This window comes from Aulonocara sp. 'chitande type north' Nkhata Bay, linkage group LG14, assembly GCF_057382095.1.
Source record: "Aulonocara sp. 'chitande type north' Nkhata Bay isolate Kocher_YH1m ecotype deep benthic linkage group LG14, A_spYH_male_GT1.1, whole genome shotgun sequence".
NCBI lineage: Eukaryota > Metazoa > Chordata > Actinopteri > Cichliformes > Cichlidae > Aulonocara > Aulonocara sp. 'chitande type north' Nkhata Bay.
In genome coordinates, this window is record NC_141357.1 from 40,800,204 (window position 1) to 40,822,813 (window position 22,610).

The 22,610-nt window shown below is 41.5% G+C and overlaps 1 protein-coding gene across 2 annotated transcripts in view; it reads right to left on the reverse strand.

The window, feature by feature from the left end:
* Positions 1-133: 133 nt before the first annotated feature.
* nyap2a (neuronal tyrosine-phosphorylated phosphoinositide-3-kinase adaptor 2a) overlaps positions 134-22,610 on the reverse strand; it is an 81,402-nt gene continuing 58,925 nt past the window's right edge. The window contains exons 7-8 of one of the 2 annotated variants that reach the window (XM_086262644.1): positions 13,532-13,644; positions 134-4,315 (exon numbers count right to left, since the gene is read on the reverse strand). In XM_086262644.1, the coding sequence (XP_086118770.1) occupies positions 4,094-4,315; positions 13,532-13,644 (335 nt within the window). In that variant the 3' untranslated portion in view covers positions 134-4,093. Of the gene's footprint in view, positions 13,446-13,531; positions 13,645-22,610 lie in introns of both variants that reach the window. The other variant, XM_086262645.1, reaches the window with a different exon arrangement.

The following is a 22,610-nucleotide window of genomic DNA, read 5'->3' on the forward strand; positions in this document are numbered from 1 at the left end:
ATTGTAGCCACAGCTGCCCTGGGGCGCACTGACAGAGGCGAGGCTGCCGGACACTGGCGCCACCGGGCCCTCTGACCACCATCAGTAGGCAAACATGGGGTTAGTATCTTGCCCAAGGATACTTGGCATGCAGCCAGGAGGTAGCCTGGGATCGAACCACCGACCTTCTGATTTGTGGCTGACCTGCTCTGCCACCTGAGCTACAGCCACCCCAGTGCGATTTTGGAAAGTATTCAAAGGAAGAGGTTATCAAATGAAAAATGAGAAAGGGAGATTAAGAAAGTAGGCAGGAGTACTAAGAGGCTAGGTGTGCAGATAAGAGAGATTTCAAAGGAGAACTAAAAGGCTTAAAGTGAGCTGTATGTGAGGCTGGACACCAACGAGATGAGAACTTGTATCGATTGGCAGAGACAGAGCTGACAGGATGTGGAGAATGGATGAGTTCAGGCAGAAGGGAGGAAGAAGACCTCAGAGAGGGTTCATGGATGTAGTGAAAGAGAACATGCAGAGGGTTGGTGAGAAAGATGAGGATGATCCATTGTGGCAACCTGTAAAGGGAGCAGCTGAGAGAAAAAGAGGAAGCACTTTAATTCCTGGACATGATTTAATAATCACCTTTTTATTGCTGATGCTGTATTTTTTCTTATTTGCATTTAAGGTGAGCTGGTGTTGTGGTGCTGGAACCAGGCGACCTCCCCAACAGAGTAATAAAATTCTGCTGGATTCCAGAGGGAGATATATTTCTGTCTGTAACACGCTGGACGTATTCTTGCTAAGTTTATTTAAAATCAGAATCACAGTTTAAGTGAAAACTTATGTCTGAAAACAGACAGTCACTAACGTTTTACTCAGCATTCTTTGCTTTGACCCAGTAAAACCATGAATCTGAATCCACAGTACTAAACTATTTGACTCCAGTTTAATGATAAAAATGGCAAAAGTGTGTTCATTAAAAATCTGATTTATTTTCATCACAGTGTCACAACAGTCAATAAAAATAAACACAGACTCTGAACTCGTTCACCTGGACCCTGATCCAGGAAGCGGCTTCAGCAAACCCTGAACTTCCTGTTCCAGAAGATTCGAGCTGGTCCAATCAGCTCTGAGTATGTTCAGCCTGACAGACCAGGGCAAAGAGTCAACAAAGAGCACTCTGTCATCGTCACAGACTGAATAAAGTTTGATTTAGATCAGCTGAATCCTGATGTGACCTTTGACCTTAAATCCAACAATCGGAGCAAGTTTGCCCACAGCATCTGTTATAGAGCTGTCTGCATGCCGCTCAGACACGGTTCAAACATTTCAGGAGGAGACGTTTAAATCGGGAACACAGTTCCAAAACAGAGCCGAACCTCGGTCTGATCCGCTCTGAATCTGTGCTCCTGATCCAATTTGGATCCATCCTGCAGAGTCAGTGCTGTGGACTCCCTGCTGTCTGGCATACCCACTGAGAATGTGTTAAGGTCAGAGGTTACAGTGAAAAATAAGTGTTTGTACGAACTTCACTCTGATCTCTGACAGCTATTCTACGAAATGGAAGGTCAGTTAAATGGTTGGGCTGCAGGACTCAGGGCGGAGTCAGAGAGAACACCTGCCAGTGAAAAGGTGAAGTTCACAGAGTCTGTTGCCACAGTAACGGACTCAGAGTTTAACTGAAGCTGCTTTCTGGAGCAGGACCCTGATTCAGTGCCAGCACTCCGCTCAGTCACAGGGACACCTGCCCACAGGTGAAGTACACGAATGAGAGTGAAACAGCGCCATCATGTGGACAAAATGACCTGATTTTTATGTGACTGACCTTTACATCATCATCCCGAGCCTTAAGCCAGGTGTCGTTTGAAGAATAAAATATTTTAGTTTTTCGTGTTGCATGGAGGAGTCATGTGACACTCTCAGGTCATGTGACTGTTCCCTCAGTGCAGTGGTCAACATGACATTACATGTATGTAATTACCTTACATACAGTACCGTCATCTTTCAGTGATACAGTAATGATGTACTGATTACATGTTGGTCCCTCTCTCTGACCGGCCTGTGCTACGGCTGCTCACGCTCTGGCACAGAGGAAAGGAGGAAGACAAACTGAGCAAGCTCAGGAAGTCTTTGTGGGAATGGACATCATCATCATCATCATCATCACGTTGTTACCTGGCTGCACAGCTGCGTTCAGCATCATGGGATCGCAGTAGAATCTGTCCTGCGCTCTGCTGTGGTTCTGCTGTGTAACGTTCAGTGACACCGAGCGCGGTGGGAACAATGATTTAAACATTTCTCTGACAGTCTGAGGGAACGATCAGTCTTATGTTTCACAGACACTGATCCTGTTCATTGATTAATCTTAAAATTTCTCAGGACAAGTTAATAAAGTTTTATTTTAATATCGACTTTTACAAACTGAAGTGCACTTGGTTGATTACAGGAACAAAAAGCATCAAATCGTTAACAAGGACGCTATAGATGACATGATCACACTCTGTGTTGATCACAGCGAGTGTGAGAGTTTGTGTGCATATCCAAATATGAAATCTCCCCATGGCTTCGAGAACATCTGTGGACAAGATGGTCAACGTCTGTGGCAGACAGGAAGTCACGTGACCTCAGAATTGGAAGACACGTGCGGTCGTTTACACGTGGCCGAGTAGGCGGGGCGTGCACGATGAGGAGGAACAGGCCTCATAATTCCTGTCAAACTTTGATGTTTGTAGAATCAGCTGAGGTGGAGACGTCACATGACTCCATTATAACCCCGGCTGCGATGCTCCTCTGTTACACAAGAGCGAGGTTGCTGTGACTTCAAATGCCGGGTGCTGCTGATGTCACATGATTTCCTGTCCTCCATCTTGTCTGTAGTCAGATGCCACGTGGCTTGAGGCTGATTTACATTTATCTGATATCCCATAATGCTTTGCTTCAGTGCTTTGATTTGACATCATGATAATCAATCAGCTCATTCACCAATGATCAATAAACTGCATTCATCAAGTGAAAGCTTTCTGCAGACCGTCATCATCATCTACTGCCCCCAAAGGAGTGACCTTTGACCCTGACAAAGCTGTCTCTCCCTGTTGTTGATGACAGTCGGGGCAGCTGATGAGAGCAGACGAACAAACAACCTGTCAAAATATTCTCTTTTCAAAATAGCCTTTCTCATCTGAATAAAAGTGTTTTCCATATAAAACACGGTCACGTCATTCTTTCACACACAGATGAGCAAGCCTTTAATTTTTTAAATATAAAAACACGATTAAGCAACATTTTCAGCCTTTTTGTTACTTTATAAATGACTTTTTTCTGCTACACAACTGTCAGACTTAAAAAAAAACATCAGTCTTTTACAGATAGAAAAATAACGAGTAGAAAGACGACAGAAAGCTCTGCTACACCCGAATGACCACGCCCTTCTAGACTCTGATTGGATGGCAGGAGAACACCCGCATGAGTGTGTGTGTGAGAGTTTGTGTGTGTGTGTGGGGGGGGAGCTGCTTATCAGGTAACCTCAGGGGCAACTTCCTGCTTAACCCATGCAAGGAAACAGATTGGCTAATCAATATCTAGATCACTGGGAAACCACACCCCTTTTCTCTGTGAAGACGCTGATTTGGACAGTGCCTTTTCCTGGAGGTGAAACTTCCTTCCTAGAGGGCTCTGTGTGAACATTACTGCCCTCTGCACAGATTGACCGATTTCTCTGATTATTCTTCTGATGGTGAACGGACCTGCACACATCAGGACATCTGCAGCTTTACTGTGGTATGTTCTTTCTTTAAATGACAAACATACCACACGGAGGAGCAGGTCCACCTGTTAGTTTTTGTATGTAACTGAAGAACGTTTGCTCTTTCATGACTATTAGATTCAGTATAACTTGAATTCATGTAAAAAAGTAAGATGCTCAGAAGGGAAGAAAGAAGTTTAGTCAGATGACTTTCAGCAGTGGCTCTGCTCTTGCTCTCGTGAAACAAGGAAGGAAAAGCATCTTTCATCACATTCAAGCATTCAGTGCACGGTGGAACCTCATCATGATCATCATTGCTGTGTTTCTCCGTTTTACACAACACTGTTCTGGGTGTTTCATGGCGCGAGTATTTGTCTTTCAGATGGCGGTGTCCCAGAACACGGTGGCAGCATGGCCAGCGGCAGTGGGCGAGGCCGAGTATGGCGGTGGCTGCTTCCTCTTCCAGCTGGGCAAGATGGGCATACTGTCCTGTTTGCACAGATTTTTATCTGGCCGCTGACGAGCTTTGATCTCTCGACATAAAACTCTCTTTTTCTCAATCATCTCCATCATGGTGGCGTCGCCACATAGCCATGGCATCTGGACACAAAGAACAGCTCGACATCAACAGACCCATACCTCCCTTCTCACTGCAAACTACACTGAGACACACAACGTTACTGTGATGTTTCACACAACTGCTGGCTGTGGACGCCCTGCAGGTTCACCGTCACATTCCTATTCCTAACCTGCTTTCTTTGACCTAGATAAAAATGTCACTGAGGTCAAGGAAAAGAGATGATGCTGAGGACAGGAATGACCTCACGTTTGTTTTTCCTCCATGATGTGACATTGGATGTCTGAAGTGCTCACACTACAGTTTGCAGAAGATGGACTACAAAACCTCCGTCTAACTTCCCTACAACATTGTTTTCTGGAGGTAATTTATACCAGAAAAGTCAGTGAAATATAAGGTTTAATTTCAACCTTATATTTCACTGACTTTTCTGTGAAATATAATATAACATCCAGGGTTAGATTTACTAATGTCTGTAGCAGCACAAGGCCGTCTTTTGATGTTATAAATGTGCTGGTCAGTTTTAAAGTCTTAAATAATCAGGCCCCATCTTATCTTAATGACCTTGTAGTACCATATCACCCTATTAGAGCACTTCGCTCTCGCTCTGCAGGCCTACTTGTTGTTCCTAGAGTATTTAAAAGTAGAATGGGAGGCAGAGCCTTCAGTTTTCAGGCCCCTCTTCTGTGGAACCAGCTTCCAGTTTGGATTCAGGAGACAGACACTATCTCTACTTTCAAGATTAGGCTTCAAACTTTCCTTGTGTTAGGGCTGGACCAGGTCTATTTATTTGTTTGATTATTTATTTAAAATTTTATACTTTGTAAAAGTGTAGTACTTTTTTTTGAACAGTAAGATACATTTAAAATGAGTCAGCAAAACACACACACACACACACACACACACACACACACACACACACACACAGTATTATGTATAAGCTTGTATGCTAACTGTATCTCTTGATACATAACTCTATTACCAAAACATAACTTATCGTGTTGTAAACAATAATGATATGATTTTCTGTCCAGCCTGTTTGTGGAGTGACCTGATGAGTCTTGTTTGCCTGTGACCGTCGTGAATTGACATTGCTTTGAACAAAGGGTTAGATGCTTCATCAGTTTCCTAATGTGTTTACAATGAGCTCTGTAGTATTTCATATGGTTTTTAAATGTAAGAATAGAATCTTTTTTTTTTTTTTTTTTTTTTTTGCCTGTCCCGTTTGGCTCTTTTGCCATCAGAATTGTTGTCTAAAGGCAAAGAAAGATGCCCAACGGATTTACTTTATTGACCATCCCAGCCTTGCCGTAATGGTCCATTTGATTCACCTTTTATTGTTTATTTTATTTTCACTTACTGAATACGGGACAGACTTGACTGGGGGAAAGAAGGGGAGAAAGAAAGAGGGAAAGAGAAACAGCTGAGAAGAGGGACGGGGGAGAAGGGCAAAAGACAAAAACCAACAGAATGAGCAGAAAAAAAGAAAAAAAAGAAATAAAAAATGCATATATCAATCACCTGGATCACCTGCTGAGAAAGAAAAAAGAAAACAAGCAGAAGAGAACAAGAGTAATAGAATAACCAGCATCACAATGATATATGGGAATATGACAGTAAATACTAAATGTTAAACATTATTGTGCAGCACATAAGATCAACAGAACACAGTGTGCTTTGAGGTAGGAGCAAAAAGGGTGTAGTTTGTGGGTGTGATCACCCGTGTGTACACCTGTGAGCATGGACGCACTTGTTTTTAAAAGGTTCCTTCATGTAATGATCTGCTAGAGGGTGTGGGGGGCCACAGCCCCGTCCTCCAGGGCATGAAGCAGGTATGTAAGAATAGAATCTAAAAGCACTTTTCTGATTAGTGCCTACTTGGGTCAGCTCGGCGCAGATTGACTCAGTTTTCAGGGTTTTCCATTATGTACTAGTACCTTACGTACACCTTATGTCCCATTACGTACTGGTACTTTTTTAGCACCTACTCAGCGAGAGTTCTGGGCAATCCGAGGTGATCTGAAAACATGGCGTTAGCCTAAGCAGCCCCTTTAAGCCCTGATTTTAGTAATTTTTTTCATGGCTGTATCTGTTTCCCTCATTACTGGTGTAAATTGTGATTTAACTGAGCCCAGTCTGGTTTTCTGTTATCCTTCTGAGACACACTAAGTGCCTCTGAAGGATTAGGAAATTTGGATATAAGTGTCTTAATTTCCTACTGGATAACTGAGAACCTACATGGACTGATCCCTACAGGCCTGTTCACTGTTTTATATTTCATTATATGTTCCAGTTGTGCCTTATTTCATTATCAAAATGCTGTGTTTCCCTTTTTGGCATTAATGAAATGCACTTCTCTTTTAATGTGGGGGGATTCCCATCACATCTTATGAAGACTCTAGAGCGGCTCTTCCTCAACCTCCTCCGACCACAGGTACAACATGCCCAGGACCCACTACAGTTTGCATACAAGGCGGGTGTCGGAGTGGAGGATGCCATCCTGTACCTCCTACACAGAGCCCACTCACACCTGGATGGGGGAAAAGGCACGGTCAGGATCCTGTTTCTTGACTTTTCCAGTGCCTTTAATACCATCCGGCCCTGTATGCTTCAAGAAAAACTGAACAGGATGGAGGTGGACCCCTGCCTGGTGGCTTGGATCTCCGACTACCTCACCGACAGACCACAGTACGTCAGGCTGAAGGACATCACGTCTGACACTGTGGTCAGCAGCACAGGAGCACCACAGGGAACTGTGCTGTCCCCTCTTCTCTTCACCCTGTACACCTCTGACTTCTGCTACAACTCTGAATTATGCCATATTCAGAAGTTTGCAGATGACATGGCCATCATGGGGTGTATCTGGGATGATCAGGAAGAGGAGTACAGAAGTCTGGTGAGGAACTTTGTCGCATGGAGTCACACAAACCACCTGCAACTCAACACCTCAAAGACTAAGGAACTGGTTGTGGACTTCGGGAGGTCCAGAGAAGGTCCACTGCCGGTTCAGATAGAGGGGGAGGAGGTGGAGGTGGTCAACAAGTACAAGTACCTCGGGCTGTGGGTGGACAATAAACTGGACTGGTCATGCAACACAGAGCACCTGTATAAAAAAGCCCAAAGCCGACTGTACTTCCTCAGGAGGCTGAGGTCTTTTAACATCTGCAGGAAGCTCCTGAGGATGTTTTACCAGTCGGTGGTTGCTGGAGTACTTTTCTATGCTGTGGTGTGCTGGGGGAGCAGCACAGCAAAGAAGGACTCATCCAGGCTGGAGAAACTGATCAGGAGGGCTAGCTCTGTGGTCGGCATGAAGCTGGACACTCTGGTGACAGTGGCAGAGAAAAGGACATTAAAGAAACTGATGGACATTATGGACAATGCTGGGCATCCTCTGCACACGGCCATAAACAACCAGAAGAGTCTGTTCAGTGACAGGTTGCTTCTCCCAAAGACAAGAACTAACAGACTTAAAAACTCCTTTGTCCCACACGCCATCAAACTGTTTAACTCCTCTCTGGAGGGGAGAGGGAGGGGAAACAGGAGGACAAAGGAGGGGGGAACAACTAAGCTGTAGTGCCTCTTCACTTCACTGTGCAATACCTTGTGCAATACTTTTTGTAAATAGTCAACAGTGCAATAGACTCAATACTTGAAATGTGCAATTCACTTGTATTTTTATTTTTTATTCCTATTTATTCTATTTATCCCCTTCGTATATTTTATTTATATTTGTCTCTGTATTTATATATATGTGTGTGTGTGTGTGTGTGTGTGTGTGTGTGTGTGTGTATATATATATATATATATATATATATATATATAACAATTCTGTAACTGTAACTTCTGTCGTTGCTGTGCTTTTTGGAAGTCGAATTTCCCAGAGGAACCCACCCGAGGGATTAATAAAGTTCTATCTTATCTTATCTTATCTTATGATGCCTGGGTGTTTCTTCTTCACTCACTGTGTGTTTATGCACCTCTGCATTTAATGATGAGTTATTGTCATGTCTGACTGTGGCAGATGATGGACACAAACACAGAAACAACATTTGTATCTTTCGTGTCAGACCGAGGGCCGTGTCAGCACTGCATCATCAAATTCCTGTGTAATCTGTACTTTATTGATCCCCGTGGGGAAATCCCTCTTGGCATTTAACCCATTCTGTCACGGTTCGTAGGATGAGCCGTGTGGAATTATTAAAGGACCCAAAACGCAGGCAAAGGATGGATGATATGAGTGAGTGTTTATTTTCAAAGTGGCAAAATGACACCAACAGGCAGCGGGCGTATGAGAAGCAACTGAGGAACCCTAAACTGGGAAGACTCCTGTCTCCCATCGATGGGAGACAGGAGAGGAACACACCTGGGAGAAGTCACAGCTGACGGGACAGGGGAAACGTAAACTGAACACACTCACATAAGACAGAGACCTTCAGAATAAAACAGGAAACTCATAGACACAGAGGACCAGACAAGACACTGACCTTAACAGACAGACTCACGAACAGACACAGTGACACCATAGACAGACACAGACTCAGGACCATGACACATTCACTCAGTGAAGCAGTGGGCAGCCATTGGGCGCCCAGGGAGCAGTGTGTAGGGACGGTACCTTGCTCAGGGGTACCTCAGGATAGCCGTTCAGTGGATTTGGACCCCTGACCTTCCAATCATGGGGCCACCACTCTACCTACTGAGCTATCCCTGCCCCTGTATATGATGTATGTATGTATGATCTGTATATGTGGTTTCGACAATAAAGATGACTTTGACTTGACAAAGGGAGTCAATACTGAACATGAAATTACAAACAAACCAAGAGGAGATAACACTCAGCTAACATGGGACGACATGACAACAAGCAAAGGAAGACAGAGGACCTGAATCCACATACAGGATGATGAGAGGATAGGCTACAGGTAGAAGCACGCTGGACCTAATACTGAACACAATGCACACAGGACAAGGGACTATCAAAATAAGACAGGAAACACACAGACAGAGCCTCAGCCTGACACAGTGACTGTGGAGAACAACTAAACAGGGAACAGAAGAGTCATGACAGCAAGTGTAAACAGAGGGATCACAACAACCAAAGCTGGGAACACAATCCTTACCTCACAGTACTACACAAAAGACACATAAATGCTGGCTCCACAGACCCAGGACCATGACTAGGGATGGGTATCGTATAGGTTTTATCCAATACCAGTACCAAACTGGTACTTTTGAAACGGTGCCAGTGCTTAAAGAATGGAGAACACACACTTTGTCCAAAAACCTCTCATGTTTAACTGATTTTTAACTGTTTTTTTGTAAAAGATAACAATGTTAGCCTTTTCTGCAGCTATGGGGCATATATGGCATCACTCTTGGCTGGAAGCAGTGCTTAAACAATGGAAAAAACACAAACTTTGTCCAAAAACCTCTCATGTTTAACTGTTTTCCACTTTTTCTTTGGTCATTTTAGCCTTTTTGGCCAGGGTGAAGGGAGTATCTGCCATCAAACAAGAAGACAGCCGCATGTAACTACGACGGTGTTTGCTAGTTCACCTTACATGCATTAATGTAATAACGTGGTTAGCCTACTCAGCGTAGATTACACACGAACAACATTAAGCTACTCACGCAGAGAAGAACGGCTGCTGCTGCATCATCATCCTCATCATTTCTGCTACACTGGCAGGGCTAGGGGCCAGGACTCTTCTCTTCGTGTTCTTGGGGGATGTTGCTAACTCCGGGTTAGCAACATCCGGGCTAACTCCATTAGATTACAATAAAAACTGCCTTGACATGACTACTGTTGTGATATATATATAAATTAAACAGTAATCATATTCTATGTCGTTTTGTTTTGGTTTGTGGTCTCCTGTTGCTGTTTTTTGGGGATTTTTTGGGTCCCTTTTCGTCCCATTCCTCTTTGTGTTATTTTTGTTGTAATTTTGAGTCTTTGTGGGTTTTTTGGTCTCTTTGTAGTACCAAACAGTTGTTTCTGTTTATCTGGACATAGCGTATTGAGCATATTTGTCACAGCTGCGACGGCAGACGTGTGGAGGTGAGGTAAGGACTCAAACACAGGCGCTGACTTTGATGGGATGAGTGAGCTTTTATTTATAAGTGAGCAGGATACAGCAGGAGCGGAGGATGGAATGCTCAGAAACAAAGGGGAACCTAAACCTAAATCCACAGACGACACAGAGGAAGGGTCACACAGGGAGACCATGCAGACAAACCAGCAACACGCAGGATAAAACACAGGGCTTATATACACAGTGGAGTAACCAGGGAACAGGAGGGAAACACAGCTGGGAGAAATCAGGGCTAATGAGACTAGGGAAGAAAAACTAGACACAAGACATGGACCTTCAAAGTAAGACAGGAAATACAACGGGTATGCACAGACTCAAACTTAACACTAAGATGTCAGACATGGCAACAGGGAGGAAACATGGAGACGTGGGACGAAGGCAGGCACAGTCACACAGAACAGAAGGAGCTCAAAATACAAAACCTGAGAACAGGAATGACTAGAACAGTTCTGGGGGTTTTCTTGGATAGCAAACTTATATTCGAGAAACAAATTAATTCCGGTGCTTCATTGGCTTCCAGTGCGTTTTAGAATTAAATTCAAAATCTTACTTTTGACTTATAAAGTGCTAATTGGCCAGGCACCGGACTATTTGTCTGACATATTGCAGTTTTATACGCCCTCTAGAGCCCTTCGATCAAGCGATCACCTGCTCCTTACCTTACATAAGTCTAGGATGGTTCATAGAGGAGATCGGGTGTTTGCGGTTGTGGCACCGAAACAGTGGAATGATCTACCTCTCCACATTAGAAAGGCCCCAACTGTTACTCTTTTTAAATATTTTAAAATATTTTTTTACTCTGGCTTTCGAAACTGTATGAGAGTTACCAATTCTTTTATCCTAATTTTCTTTTAATTTTCTTACCTGTCGTTGTTGTCAATGTCATTGTTTAACTGTTACTCTGTACAGCACTTTGGTCAGCTCCCTGTTGTTATTAAATGTGCTTTATAAATAAATAAATAAATAAAATAAATAGAACAGAACCAAAACTATTAACAGTGACAACCCTAAATAACAAATAGTCAAGAAACACAAATGAACAGCTGCGAAATGGTATAATATTTGCCCATGGATTAAAAATAATATAAATAAGAGCCTGAAAAAAGCATGGGAAAGGGATCTAGGGCGTACAATGGATGAAGATACATGGGATTCTACATTGTCGAACAATGGATTACACATTAGGGAAGCCAGGGGGAAATTTATTCAATACAAAATTCTTAACAGATACTATTATATTCCTTCAAGGCTGTATAGAATGGGGATTGGTAGAGATGACTTGTGTTGGAAATGCCAACAAGCCAAAGGTACTCTGATACATGCCCTCTGGGAATGCCCGCTGGTTTTTCCAGTTTGGAACACTGTACTGAATTATTTGCAGGGGTGGACACTTTGTAACCTACCCAGATCACCTAAATTATGTTTACTAGGAGACAAAGGAGAGGTGCCGCAATTAAATAAACACCAGTTTAGAGTGTTAAGTACTGCATTGGTAACATGTGCCTGTGTCATTTTGGAACACTGGAAGGACTCTCATATTCCAACGCTTAAAATGTGGAAAGACAGAATGATTGGGAATGTTGCATGCGAAAAGATGCTGGGAAAAATACATCATGTGACGGAAGCTGCGCTGGAACAGTGGGACAATTTTTGCACCTACATGTCTACCTGACTTGGACATTTGAGCTTAATACAACATATGTTAAAACCTCACTTGTTTTGTTTTGTTTCGTTGTGTTTTATTTTGTTTGTTTGTTTGCTTCTTGCTTTTGGTTGTTGCATCTCTGTATTTGCTGTTATAGAATGCAAAATCTAATAAATACTTGAATTATAAAAAAAAAGAAACACAAATGAAAAAGCTACAAAATATTGGGTCACTGACCCAGGACCATGACAGTGTTGTCCCACTCCCACAGAGTGCACTATGTCTAGATGAACAGAATCAACTCTCTGGGATTTCCTTACCTGAATGATTGAGCATTTGTCAAGATGCCTCTTTGTAGAGTTTTGTGGTGTTTTTGCGTTGTTTTTTTTTTTTTTGTCTCGTTGTTTTTTTCATCTATTGGTGCCATTTTTGGTTTTATTTTTAGTCTTTATTGTGTTTTGTGCCTCTTGGTGTTGTTTTTGTCCCCCTTTTTATTCATGAGCATATGAAATCTGAGTTTCTTGTTGTGTATTGATTCATTTAGCAACAGTAGGCATTATCAGTCTGGCATGTGATTGGCTGTTACTCTGTGATGTGGCATCCTGATGAATCTGTCTTTGTGTCAATATTAATAGTTACAGTCAATACTTTAAGCTTTATTGTCTTTTTTTTTCTTTTATTGTCTTTTTTGAGTTAGATAAGCGAATGGACGGACACACACACACACACACACACACACACACACACACACACACACACAGAAAGACAGACAGAGAAGACAATAACATGTTTTTAATTAGATGACTTTAGCTCACGGTTGTGTGTACGTGTGAAATGATCACAGCAGCTTTCGTGTATGAGGATAACTTTGACATCCATACATTTTGATTATATTATAAACAAATATAATAAGATTATAATTATAGAAACAACCATATTGTACAACATAATCATTGTTAATAAATGATTGAATTTAAGTTTTGCTTACATGTTAAAGAAGTGGGATAGATATTAGTGGGTGGAGTTATTATTGGTGGAAGTAGGTGTGGTTGCATCCACATGTTCAGGTAAAAAGTTTACTGACACTTTTAATTCGATCTTTTATGATTTAAAAGGTTTTAATTTCAGAGTGAATTTGAACAGTGTTGTTGTTAGTTTAGTGTAATGTTAATATAATGTTAGTATTAGCATTTAACTTTGTATCACTATAGAAACTACAGTATAAGTACTGGAGCATTTAACCGCATGCTGTTAGTTTCAAAATGAAAGATAAATCCAAAAGATTGAAATATTTGACATGAATGACACAAAAGTCCAAATTAGTAAAAACGTGCGCACATCTTGTCAGACTTCAGCTGATGGACCAAAGCTTCTTTTACTCTCAAGTTGTTTTATTTTCTCTTGTTCAGTTAAAACCTGTGTAAAAATATTTAAGGTCATTATCATCTCAACATGTAACACAGACAATAAACAGGTAAACAGGTGCTTTACACATGCTGTACCTGGCTTAGGGCAAGGTGATGCGGCTCATGCAGGTGACGATGTGGCATGCCGCCTGGTGAAGGAACTCCTGAAGTCGAAGCTGAGCGGCCGAGCTTACCCGCAGACTTTGGTTCTGCAGATACAGATCAGTGATCGTCAGTAAACTCAAAGAGACATCACCTCGGTGCACATATGTTTGTGTAGATTTTTAGTCCTCCAGGGGTTCTGTTATGAAATAAATATATATTCTTAATGCTTATTTTCTGTTTATATTGTTTTATAGAGCCCAGTGTAGGAAAACACCCTTGTGAGTTAGAATGTAGGCCAAAAGTCACAGAATAGACTGCACGTCCTGTGCAGAAAACAGGAAGTATAGTGCAGAGGAATTTAATAGTTCTTACTAGAGATGGCACGATACCACTTTTTTATGTCCGATACCGATATCATAAATTTGGATATCTGCCGATACCGATATGAATCCGATATAGTGTTTTTTAATCAACAAAACTGTTTTTTTAAATATCTTGCTGCATTTTGTATAAGTTCATACTCAAGTTTAAAACAACAACTACACTAAAGCTATTCTGTTATACCTGTATGCAAAAAAAATATTTCATAGTTCAGCAACACTGATCAATCTAATAAACTTAGACCTACACCATCCTCCCTATTCTGGTATTTTAAAGAGTACTTAGCATATATATTAAGCAACCTAACTAATAGGGTTCCAACTCCCAGCAACAACAAAAATAAATAAATAAAACATAGGGAACCACCCCTCACGCTCCACCTCATGATGCTTAATCGACGTAATCAACCTTAATTTGATGCAGTGTGAAAAAAAATGCACAGAAATCAATTATTTTTTTTCAATATATTAAAATATTAAATAGATTCAACATCTTTCTTCAACAAAATTGCAGACTGCACAGATGGTACCTTCCCAAAGGAAAAAGTACTATAGCTTACTAGGGTATATATTAGACTTAATAGTCACTATATACAGTAATTGACTTCTATTCATTTTACATCAAATTAAAACTTTGGGTGTCAGATAATTATTTATTAAAAGCTCGACATTTTAAATGAGAATAAGAAAGAAAAGTATGTCTTTGTGCCCCCTTTTCCCTGTTAATGCCCTATCGGCCCCCCTGGCTAAACTTTGCTAGATCCGCCCCTGCACAGTTACATCAGCTACGTAGAAAAAGATCCTCGAGTAGAAAGTAATATTAAATAAATTCTAACAGCAGCTGATCAAGCTTAAACGTGCTGCTGTTGTTCAACCGCTGGTTTCCTCTTTCTGGTGCAAAGTGGGCCAAAAACAAACAAGAGAGACGGACTCGCGACAGAAAAGCCGATCAGCTGATCGTTAAGCAGTTTCATGATTGAAGTAGCAGCAAGAGGAGGAAGTCGCTCCATATATCGCTTGTTAAGCTTAACGCAGGAATGCTTTACAAACATTCAGAGATGGACTTACACACTTGCTTTACTTCTCTCGGGGATAACTTTGTCGGAGATGAAATGCCGGGTTGCTAGCGAAGCTCCACATGCTATCCAGACCACCGACAGGTCCCGCATGCCACAGCCGCTCTATCACGTGATGCATACTGCTCCGACGTGCTAACGTTCTGAGGTGAGTTACGGCGTGTTGCAAGTTTTGTGAGGTGCTTTCGTGATATTTAATGGATCGGATTACATTTTTTATTTTTCTCCGATATCCGATCCAGTAATTTAGGTCAGTGTCGGACCGATACCGATACGTAATATCGGATCGGTCCATCTCTAGTTCTTACCCTTTTTTTTTTGTACCTCGGGGCCCAACCTTTCCACTACACAGTGGCCCGAGGTTAGGGCTATTACTGACACTGAATAAATTGGCGTTGCTTTTGGTTTGATTTATACTTAATAACTACATCCAATCTACTTCATTTTAACGACTAAAACCTTATCAAATAAACATGATGAAGACATGATGCAATGTAATAATCACAAAGACATTTATTTATTATGTGTATGTGAACCTGCACAAAGAACAAAATGCCAAACAGGTTAACTTTCATGGGAATCAAACTGACACAAAAATAATTCACAATTCAATTTTACTACAGCAAAAGAGAAGAAAAAACTGGATAAATAATGTGATGATAAAATAAATACATTCAAAATAATTTTCTGACTAAATGAATAACTAAATAAATAAACTGTTATAGAATGTAAACAAAGCGCAAATGAAAATATAGCCCTATAAAGTCATGGTCCCGGGTCGGTGACCCAGCGTTTTGAGTTTATTGTTATTACTTTTTAGTTTCTTCTGATTTGGTGTGAATTCTTATTTTGTATTAGTTCTTAGGAGTTGGTCCTTGTGTTTAGTGTTTTAGTGTTCTCCCTTCTGCGCTCTGTTCGTGTCCCTAAGTTAGTGTTCTAGAACAGCTTGTGAGTTTCCGGTTTTACTTTGTAAGTCAGTGTCTGGTGATGTCAGTTAGGAACAGCTGTGTCTCCATCCTGTTCGGGCCATTCCTTATTCCCTTCTGTGTGCATTGATAGTGTGTATCTACCTGTGCTCACCGTCGGTTCATCTGTGTTATTCAGTCTTTCTCCGTGTCTCCCCTGCTTTCTCCATGTCATCTCCGTGTATCATCCCGTGTCCTTATATTTTCAGGTTTGTTTATTAGTTTTGCCCAGTCTAGGTTTTAGTAGCTCCCTGTTCCTTATTTCCTGTTTCCTGTTTCCTGTCACTGTAAATAAACACTCACTCGCACCCCAGCCAGTACCTGCATTTTGGGTCCTTCTCTCGTAACACCACATGACTGTTGCCCCAGCCGTGACATATAATCTGTGAGTGAATCTGAAAGTTTCAGCAGTAAACCGTTTTTCATTGGCAGAACCAGAAGTTACTCTTTATATTTAAGACAAATGTGCAAACAGTCACAACAGGTAACTCCCCTTTACCTGAGACACCTGAGCCTGCCTCTGAGACACGATCAAATCTGGTCTGGGTAGGGTTGGGGAAAGGATCACTCTCTGAGTCTGTTTCGGGCTTTGGTCTTGGTTGTGACCACAATGGAAAATCCTGATTCACACAGATATGTAGTTGTGAATGGGAGAAGGAGTTTCACAGCTCTTAGTGCCAGACATGGGTCCTCCTTTGAGACAGCACTCCAGAAGGAGCCCACATCAAGTTTGCTCCACTGCAACTTTAAAGTGCTGTTGGTGGAAACTTCCAGAAGCTGTGAGAACTGGGTCCATTTAGCTGCTGGTGCACGATCAAGAACATGATGTTGTGATGCCTGCAAGTCATTGAAGCTGCACCATCACTGCATACCCCAACACTGTCCTGCCAGTCCAGGTCGTTCTCAGTGAAGTAGTTGTCTTTTCTTTCAAAAGTCATTTTATTACACAAAGGTTTCAGAGCAACGTGTAATACAAAGTAGAGATGGCACGATACCACTTTTTTATGTCCGATACCGATACCGATATCATAAATTTGGATATCTGCTGATACCGATATGAATCCGATATAGTGTTTTTTAATCAACAAAACTGTTTTTTAAATATCTTGCTGCATTTTGTATAAGTTCATACTCAAGTTTAAAACAACAACTACACTAAAACCAAATAACCAAACAAATAGACAGGAACAAGAAAAAAAACGGGGAAGAGGGAGAATCCGTGGGTTACTCAGAAACAATGGACATTATATCTTTTACAGATTGCACATGCGAGGGGGGAAAAGAGTCTTTCCACTTTAGTGAAGTAGCTGTCTGACCAGCAGTAATGAAAGGTTTAGTGCTCTGAGTCTAGAGTTGGGCAGCTTCAGGTCTGCACCAAACATAGCACAGAGTGGCTCTGGTTTAATTTGAGGACTTCAGACATTGTTTGGAAAACAGAGGTCCAAAGGTTGGTCAACAAAGGTTGGTCAACAAAGGACAGGACCAGTACATATGAAGTAATGTACCACCCCCACACCTTCTACTGATTGGATCCACCTCTGGGTATATACACACCATCTTAGCGCTGGATCAGTGCCCCCGATGAACTATCTTAAATTGAATGAGAGTGTGTTGAGCACACATCGATGTATTGTGAACTTGGCCGAGGACAGAGTCCCACAGTTCATCTGTGATATGAAAGTTAAGGTCTTGTTCCCATTTACATTTGATGGCAGCTACTGAAGAACATTGTAAGTGGGAGATTAGATTGTACGAGGCTGATATTGGAGGTTGGACTGACCATTACAACATAATCTACCGGATTGTCTGGAGGTTTTTAGGGGAATTGTGCTGTCATAGTCTGCATGTAGTGTCTGACATGTAAAAAATGAAAAAAACTGAGATGTAGCAATGGCAAATTTAGTGGATATTTGAGAAAAACTTGCAAATTGTCCTTCTAAATCCAAGTCAGCAAAAGATTTTAGACCCTTTCTGTGCCAGATGTGAAAAGCGTTATCTGTCATTGAAGGAACAAATAGGTGGTTTGCTGCAATTGGGCGTTGAAGTGAGAAAGCCTGGTAGGGCTGGGCCATATTATACTGTTCATGGTAATATCTGTACAATGTTAGGCCATGATAAGAAAATGAAATATCGCGATAGAATATGGGTAAAACGTGCATGCGCAGTGCCTTTGTTTTCATACGCACATGGCCGAAAAAGCATGGCGGCAATGGAGAATGAGAAGGGAGAAAGCGGATCATTGAGTGAAACGGATGAACCAGAATTGGTTTGTAAAAATGCTGCAACTTCAGTGATGTGGAACTGGTTTGGTGTTTGTCTGTCAGATACCCACCAAAGCACAATTTTTTTTGTAGAACATGCAAGTGGGCCGTCGTATTGCCATATTTGTCGGACTAAGGTGCTCGTAAATCTGGGAGTAATCTGGGTCCTAAAGTAAGTAAGTAAGTAAGTAAGTAAGTGAAATTTATTTATATAGCACATTTCACAGATAAAAATCACAAAGTGCTTTACAATAAGATCAGACATACAAGTTAAAATTAATTAAAAGCCCGTTTGTATAAAAATGTCTTCAGCTGCTTTTTAAAGGAGTCAGTAGAGTCTAGACAGCGTAAAGACAACGGCAGACAGTTCCACAGCCTCGGTGCCTGAAAAGCCTGATCCCCACGTGTTTTAAACCTAGTACGTGGGACCACCAGTAGTCTCTGACTTGAAGACCTAAGTGCTCGGGATGAAACATGAGGTTTCAGCAGGTCAGAGATATACTGGGGAGCTTCACCGTGCAGAGCTCTAAAAGTTACAACTAAAATTTTAAAATGAACCCTAAAATTTACAGGCAACCAATGAAGAGAAGCCAAAACTGGAGTAATGTGTGACCTCTTGTTTGTACCAGTTAAAAGTCTTGCCGCTGCATTCTGTACAGACTGAAGGCGATCCAGAGCTGATTTGTTGAGACACCTAAAAAGATCGTTACAATAATCCAAACGAGAAGAGATAAAAGCATGAGTAATCATCTCAAGTTCTGCCTTTGACACCAGTAGCCTGAGTTTAGAAATGTTTCTTAGATGATAAAAACAGTTTCGGACAAGTTGTTTAGAGTGTTTCTCAAGAGACATCGAACTATCAAATATAACACCTAAGTTTCTGAGACTCGACTGAAATGAAGGGTCTAAAAAACTGATATGCTGCCTAATTTCTGAGAGCATGTGATCAGGTGCAATAATCAAAGTTTCTGTTTTATCTGCATTTATTTAAAACATCAGTGATTGTTCCGATCCCTAAGAACACCCGCCCAGCCAGCCTAAATGATTATCGCCCAGTGGCCCTAACATCTGTAGTGATGAAATGTTTTGAGAGGCTCATGAAACCCTTTATTAGTTCTTTCCTCCCTCCCAACTTGGACTCATTGCAGTTTGCATACCGGACAAATAGATCCACTGGAGATGCTGTAGCACAGGTCCTGCACACCACACTGAGCCATCTAGATGAGGGACGTGGGAACTATGTGAGAATGCTGTTTATAGACTACAGCTCAGCGTTCAACACCATAGTGCCCCACATCCTTACGGATAAGCTCCGGGATCTGGGATTCAGCACATCCTTGTGCAGGTGGATTCACAGCTTTTTGACTGCGAGACCACAGTCGGTGAGAATAGGGGATGTGTACTCTCATACCCTTTCACTGAACATAGGGGCCCCCCAGGGATGTGTGCTTAGCCCTCTTCTTTATTCCCTCTACACCGCGGACTGCACGGCCAGATACCCCACTAACTCCATTGTGAAGTTCGCTGACGACACAGTGGTGGTAGGACTCATCTCCGGGAATGACGAGAGGGCCTACCGAAGCGAGGTGGACGGATTAGCAAAGTGGTGTGTGGCAAACCACCTCTCCATGAATATCAGCAAAACAAAGGAGATGGTGATTGATTTTAGGAGACAGAGAGGCGAGAAAACTCACACCCCAATTCAGATCAATGGAAACCCTGTGGAGAAAGTCTCTAATTTTAAATACCTCGGTGTTTATATCAACGAGGACCTTAATTGGAACACACATACGGACTTCCTCATCAGCAAAGGCAGACAGCGCCTCTATCATCTGAGGCGTTTAAAGAGGTTTAAGATCTCCAAGAACATCCAGAGGAGATTCTACACCGGGGTCATTGAGAGCATCCTGTGTAATAACATCATGGTGTGGTACGGGAACTGCACAGTACAGCAACAGAAAGCCCTGCAGAGGGTCGTGCGCACAGCTGAACGCACTATGGGAACATCTTTACCAACACTGCAGGACATCTACGCTGAAAGGTGCAGATCCCGGGCCATCAGGATCACTAACGACTCCAGCCATCCCGCTTACAAACTGTTCAGGCCACTGAGGTCAGGGAAACGCCTCTGTAGCCTGAAAACAAGAACTGAAAGGTTCAGGAGGAGTTTTTACCCACAAACAGTGAGACTCCTCAATCAAAACACAAATCGGACAACATGATGGACAATTCCATACACAGTATATAATTTTCCTTTGAGTTTTATCCTTATTTTTATTTGTATTTTATCATTTACATCTGTATTTATGTAAATACGTACACTATAGCTCTTAACTATTACAGCGTAATATTTTGCACGATGTTATACATTTTTATACTTTTATATAGATATTTTTTTATTATAAGTTTAGTAAGATGCACAGTCGGGGGGGGGGGGGGAGTACTTTTTAGCCGGAAAAAACATTTCACTGTGTGTTGTACTAGTTATAACTACATGTGACAAATAAATAAAGAATTGAATTGAATTTATCTGAAGGAAACTGTCATTTAACCATTGTTTGATTTCTGACAGACAATTATTTAAATAAGACAATTTATACAACTCAGAAGCTTTGAAAGAACAGTACAACTGAATGTCATCAGCATAGAGATGATAAGAAATATTATTGTAACGTCTGATAATGTGGCCTAGAGGGAGGATATACAGCAAAAAGAGAATAGGACCTAAAACAGATCCTTGAGGTACCCCAGAAGACAGAACTGATGTTTCCGACAGCACATGATTTATACAGACAGTAAAGGATCTCTCAGATAGATACGACATAAACCATTTTAAAACAACGCCAGTAATCCCAAACAAGTCCTTCAGCCTATTTATCATGATGTTGTGATCAACAGTATCAAAAGCAGAGCTGAGATCCAACATAACCAGAACAGTGTACTCTCCAGAGTCTGCTGCCATCAGAATGTCACTAGACACTTTAAGCAAAGCGGTTTCAGTGGAGTGCAATTTGCGGAAACCAGACTGGAAAATGTCCAGAACATTGTTCTTTTCCAAAAAGTTGTTAAGTTGTTCTGCAACTGTTTTTTCCAAGATCTTTGACACCAATGGTAGTTTTGATATTGGCCTGTAACTGCTTGGAAGAGATGGATCCAAATTTGGTTTCTTTAACATTGGTTCAACAATAGCTTGTTTAAAATAGCTAGGAACTGAGCCAGTATAAAGAGAAGTATTAATTATTTCCAGAATACAGGGGCAAATAGAATCAAACACACTAATGAAAAATGGAGGAAGTACATCAAGGTGGCTTGAAGTCAGTTTCATTCGACCAAGCAGAGCACTGATGTCCTGTAAGGTAACAGGAGTAAAAGAGGACCAGGTATCAGAGGTAAGCAACGTGTCAGTGTGATACTGAGAGGATGATGGAGAAATATTAGACCTGACAGCAGCGACCTTATTAACAAAATAGTTTAAAAAGTCATTACAATCAGATTTAGTATAGACTGGTACATGAGGAATATCAGGAGAGACAATGTTTTTAATTGTATCAAACAATACTCTGGGATTTTTCTTTTTTGAAGCTATTAGATTAGCAAAATATTCCGTTCTGGCATCCGCCCGCTTCTGGTCCCAAAGTCAAACGAACACTGCAGCATCACTGAGAGTTAAAAACTGTCTAAATTCTTTCATCTTTAATAAAACGATCAGCATTGCTGCTTTACCAGGTGTAACTATGAAGTTTAACATCCAGGCATCCATGAAAACAGAATTTATTACATTTAACGGAGTTATAAGTTAGCGGAAGTTAGCGGAAGTTAGCGGAAGTTAGCGGAAGTTAGCGGAAGTTAGCGGAAGTTAGCTCGCTAGTTTCCACCTAAACATGATATAGCATGTTCTGACTGAGAGATTTCAGAAAAAATTCAAACGTACAGCTCTGCTATCACTTCCAACATAAATGAAGCCAGAAAACTAAACAGCAGTGACGTTTGTAGGGTTACTGAAGTTGGGCTAGCTGGTATATAATGATGTGCTATGTGATCGCTAGCGACACAGCTATGTTAGCATAACATAAACAGTGAAGCTGGAGGATGAATGCTAACACTTTTCCACTCGCTAAAAGTTAACGTGAAGGTTCCTGATGGTTAGAGACAAATGCAATCGCATGGCAGGATGCTGTAAACGGACCAAACTTCAGTCAGGAGAACAACTGAGATAATCCATCCACAATACAAGGTTAGTCATTCATATACTGCAACAACACAGGAATAGAGCAACTTTGATAGAATACAGCATTAATGAATGAATGGTACAGAAGTGGAAGAAGCAAGAAGAATGAGTTGAATAAGGTTTGATAAGGTTATCTGACTACTTTGTTTCGCTTAATGTT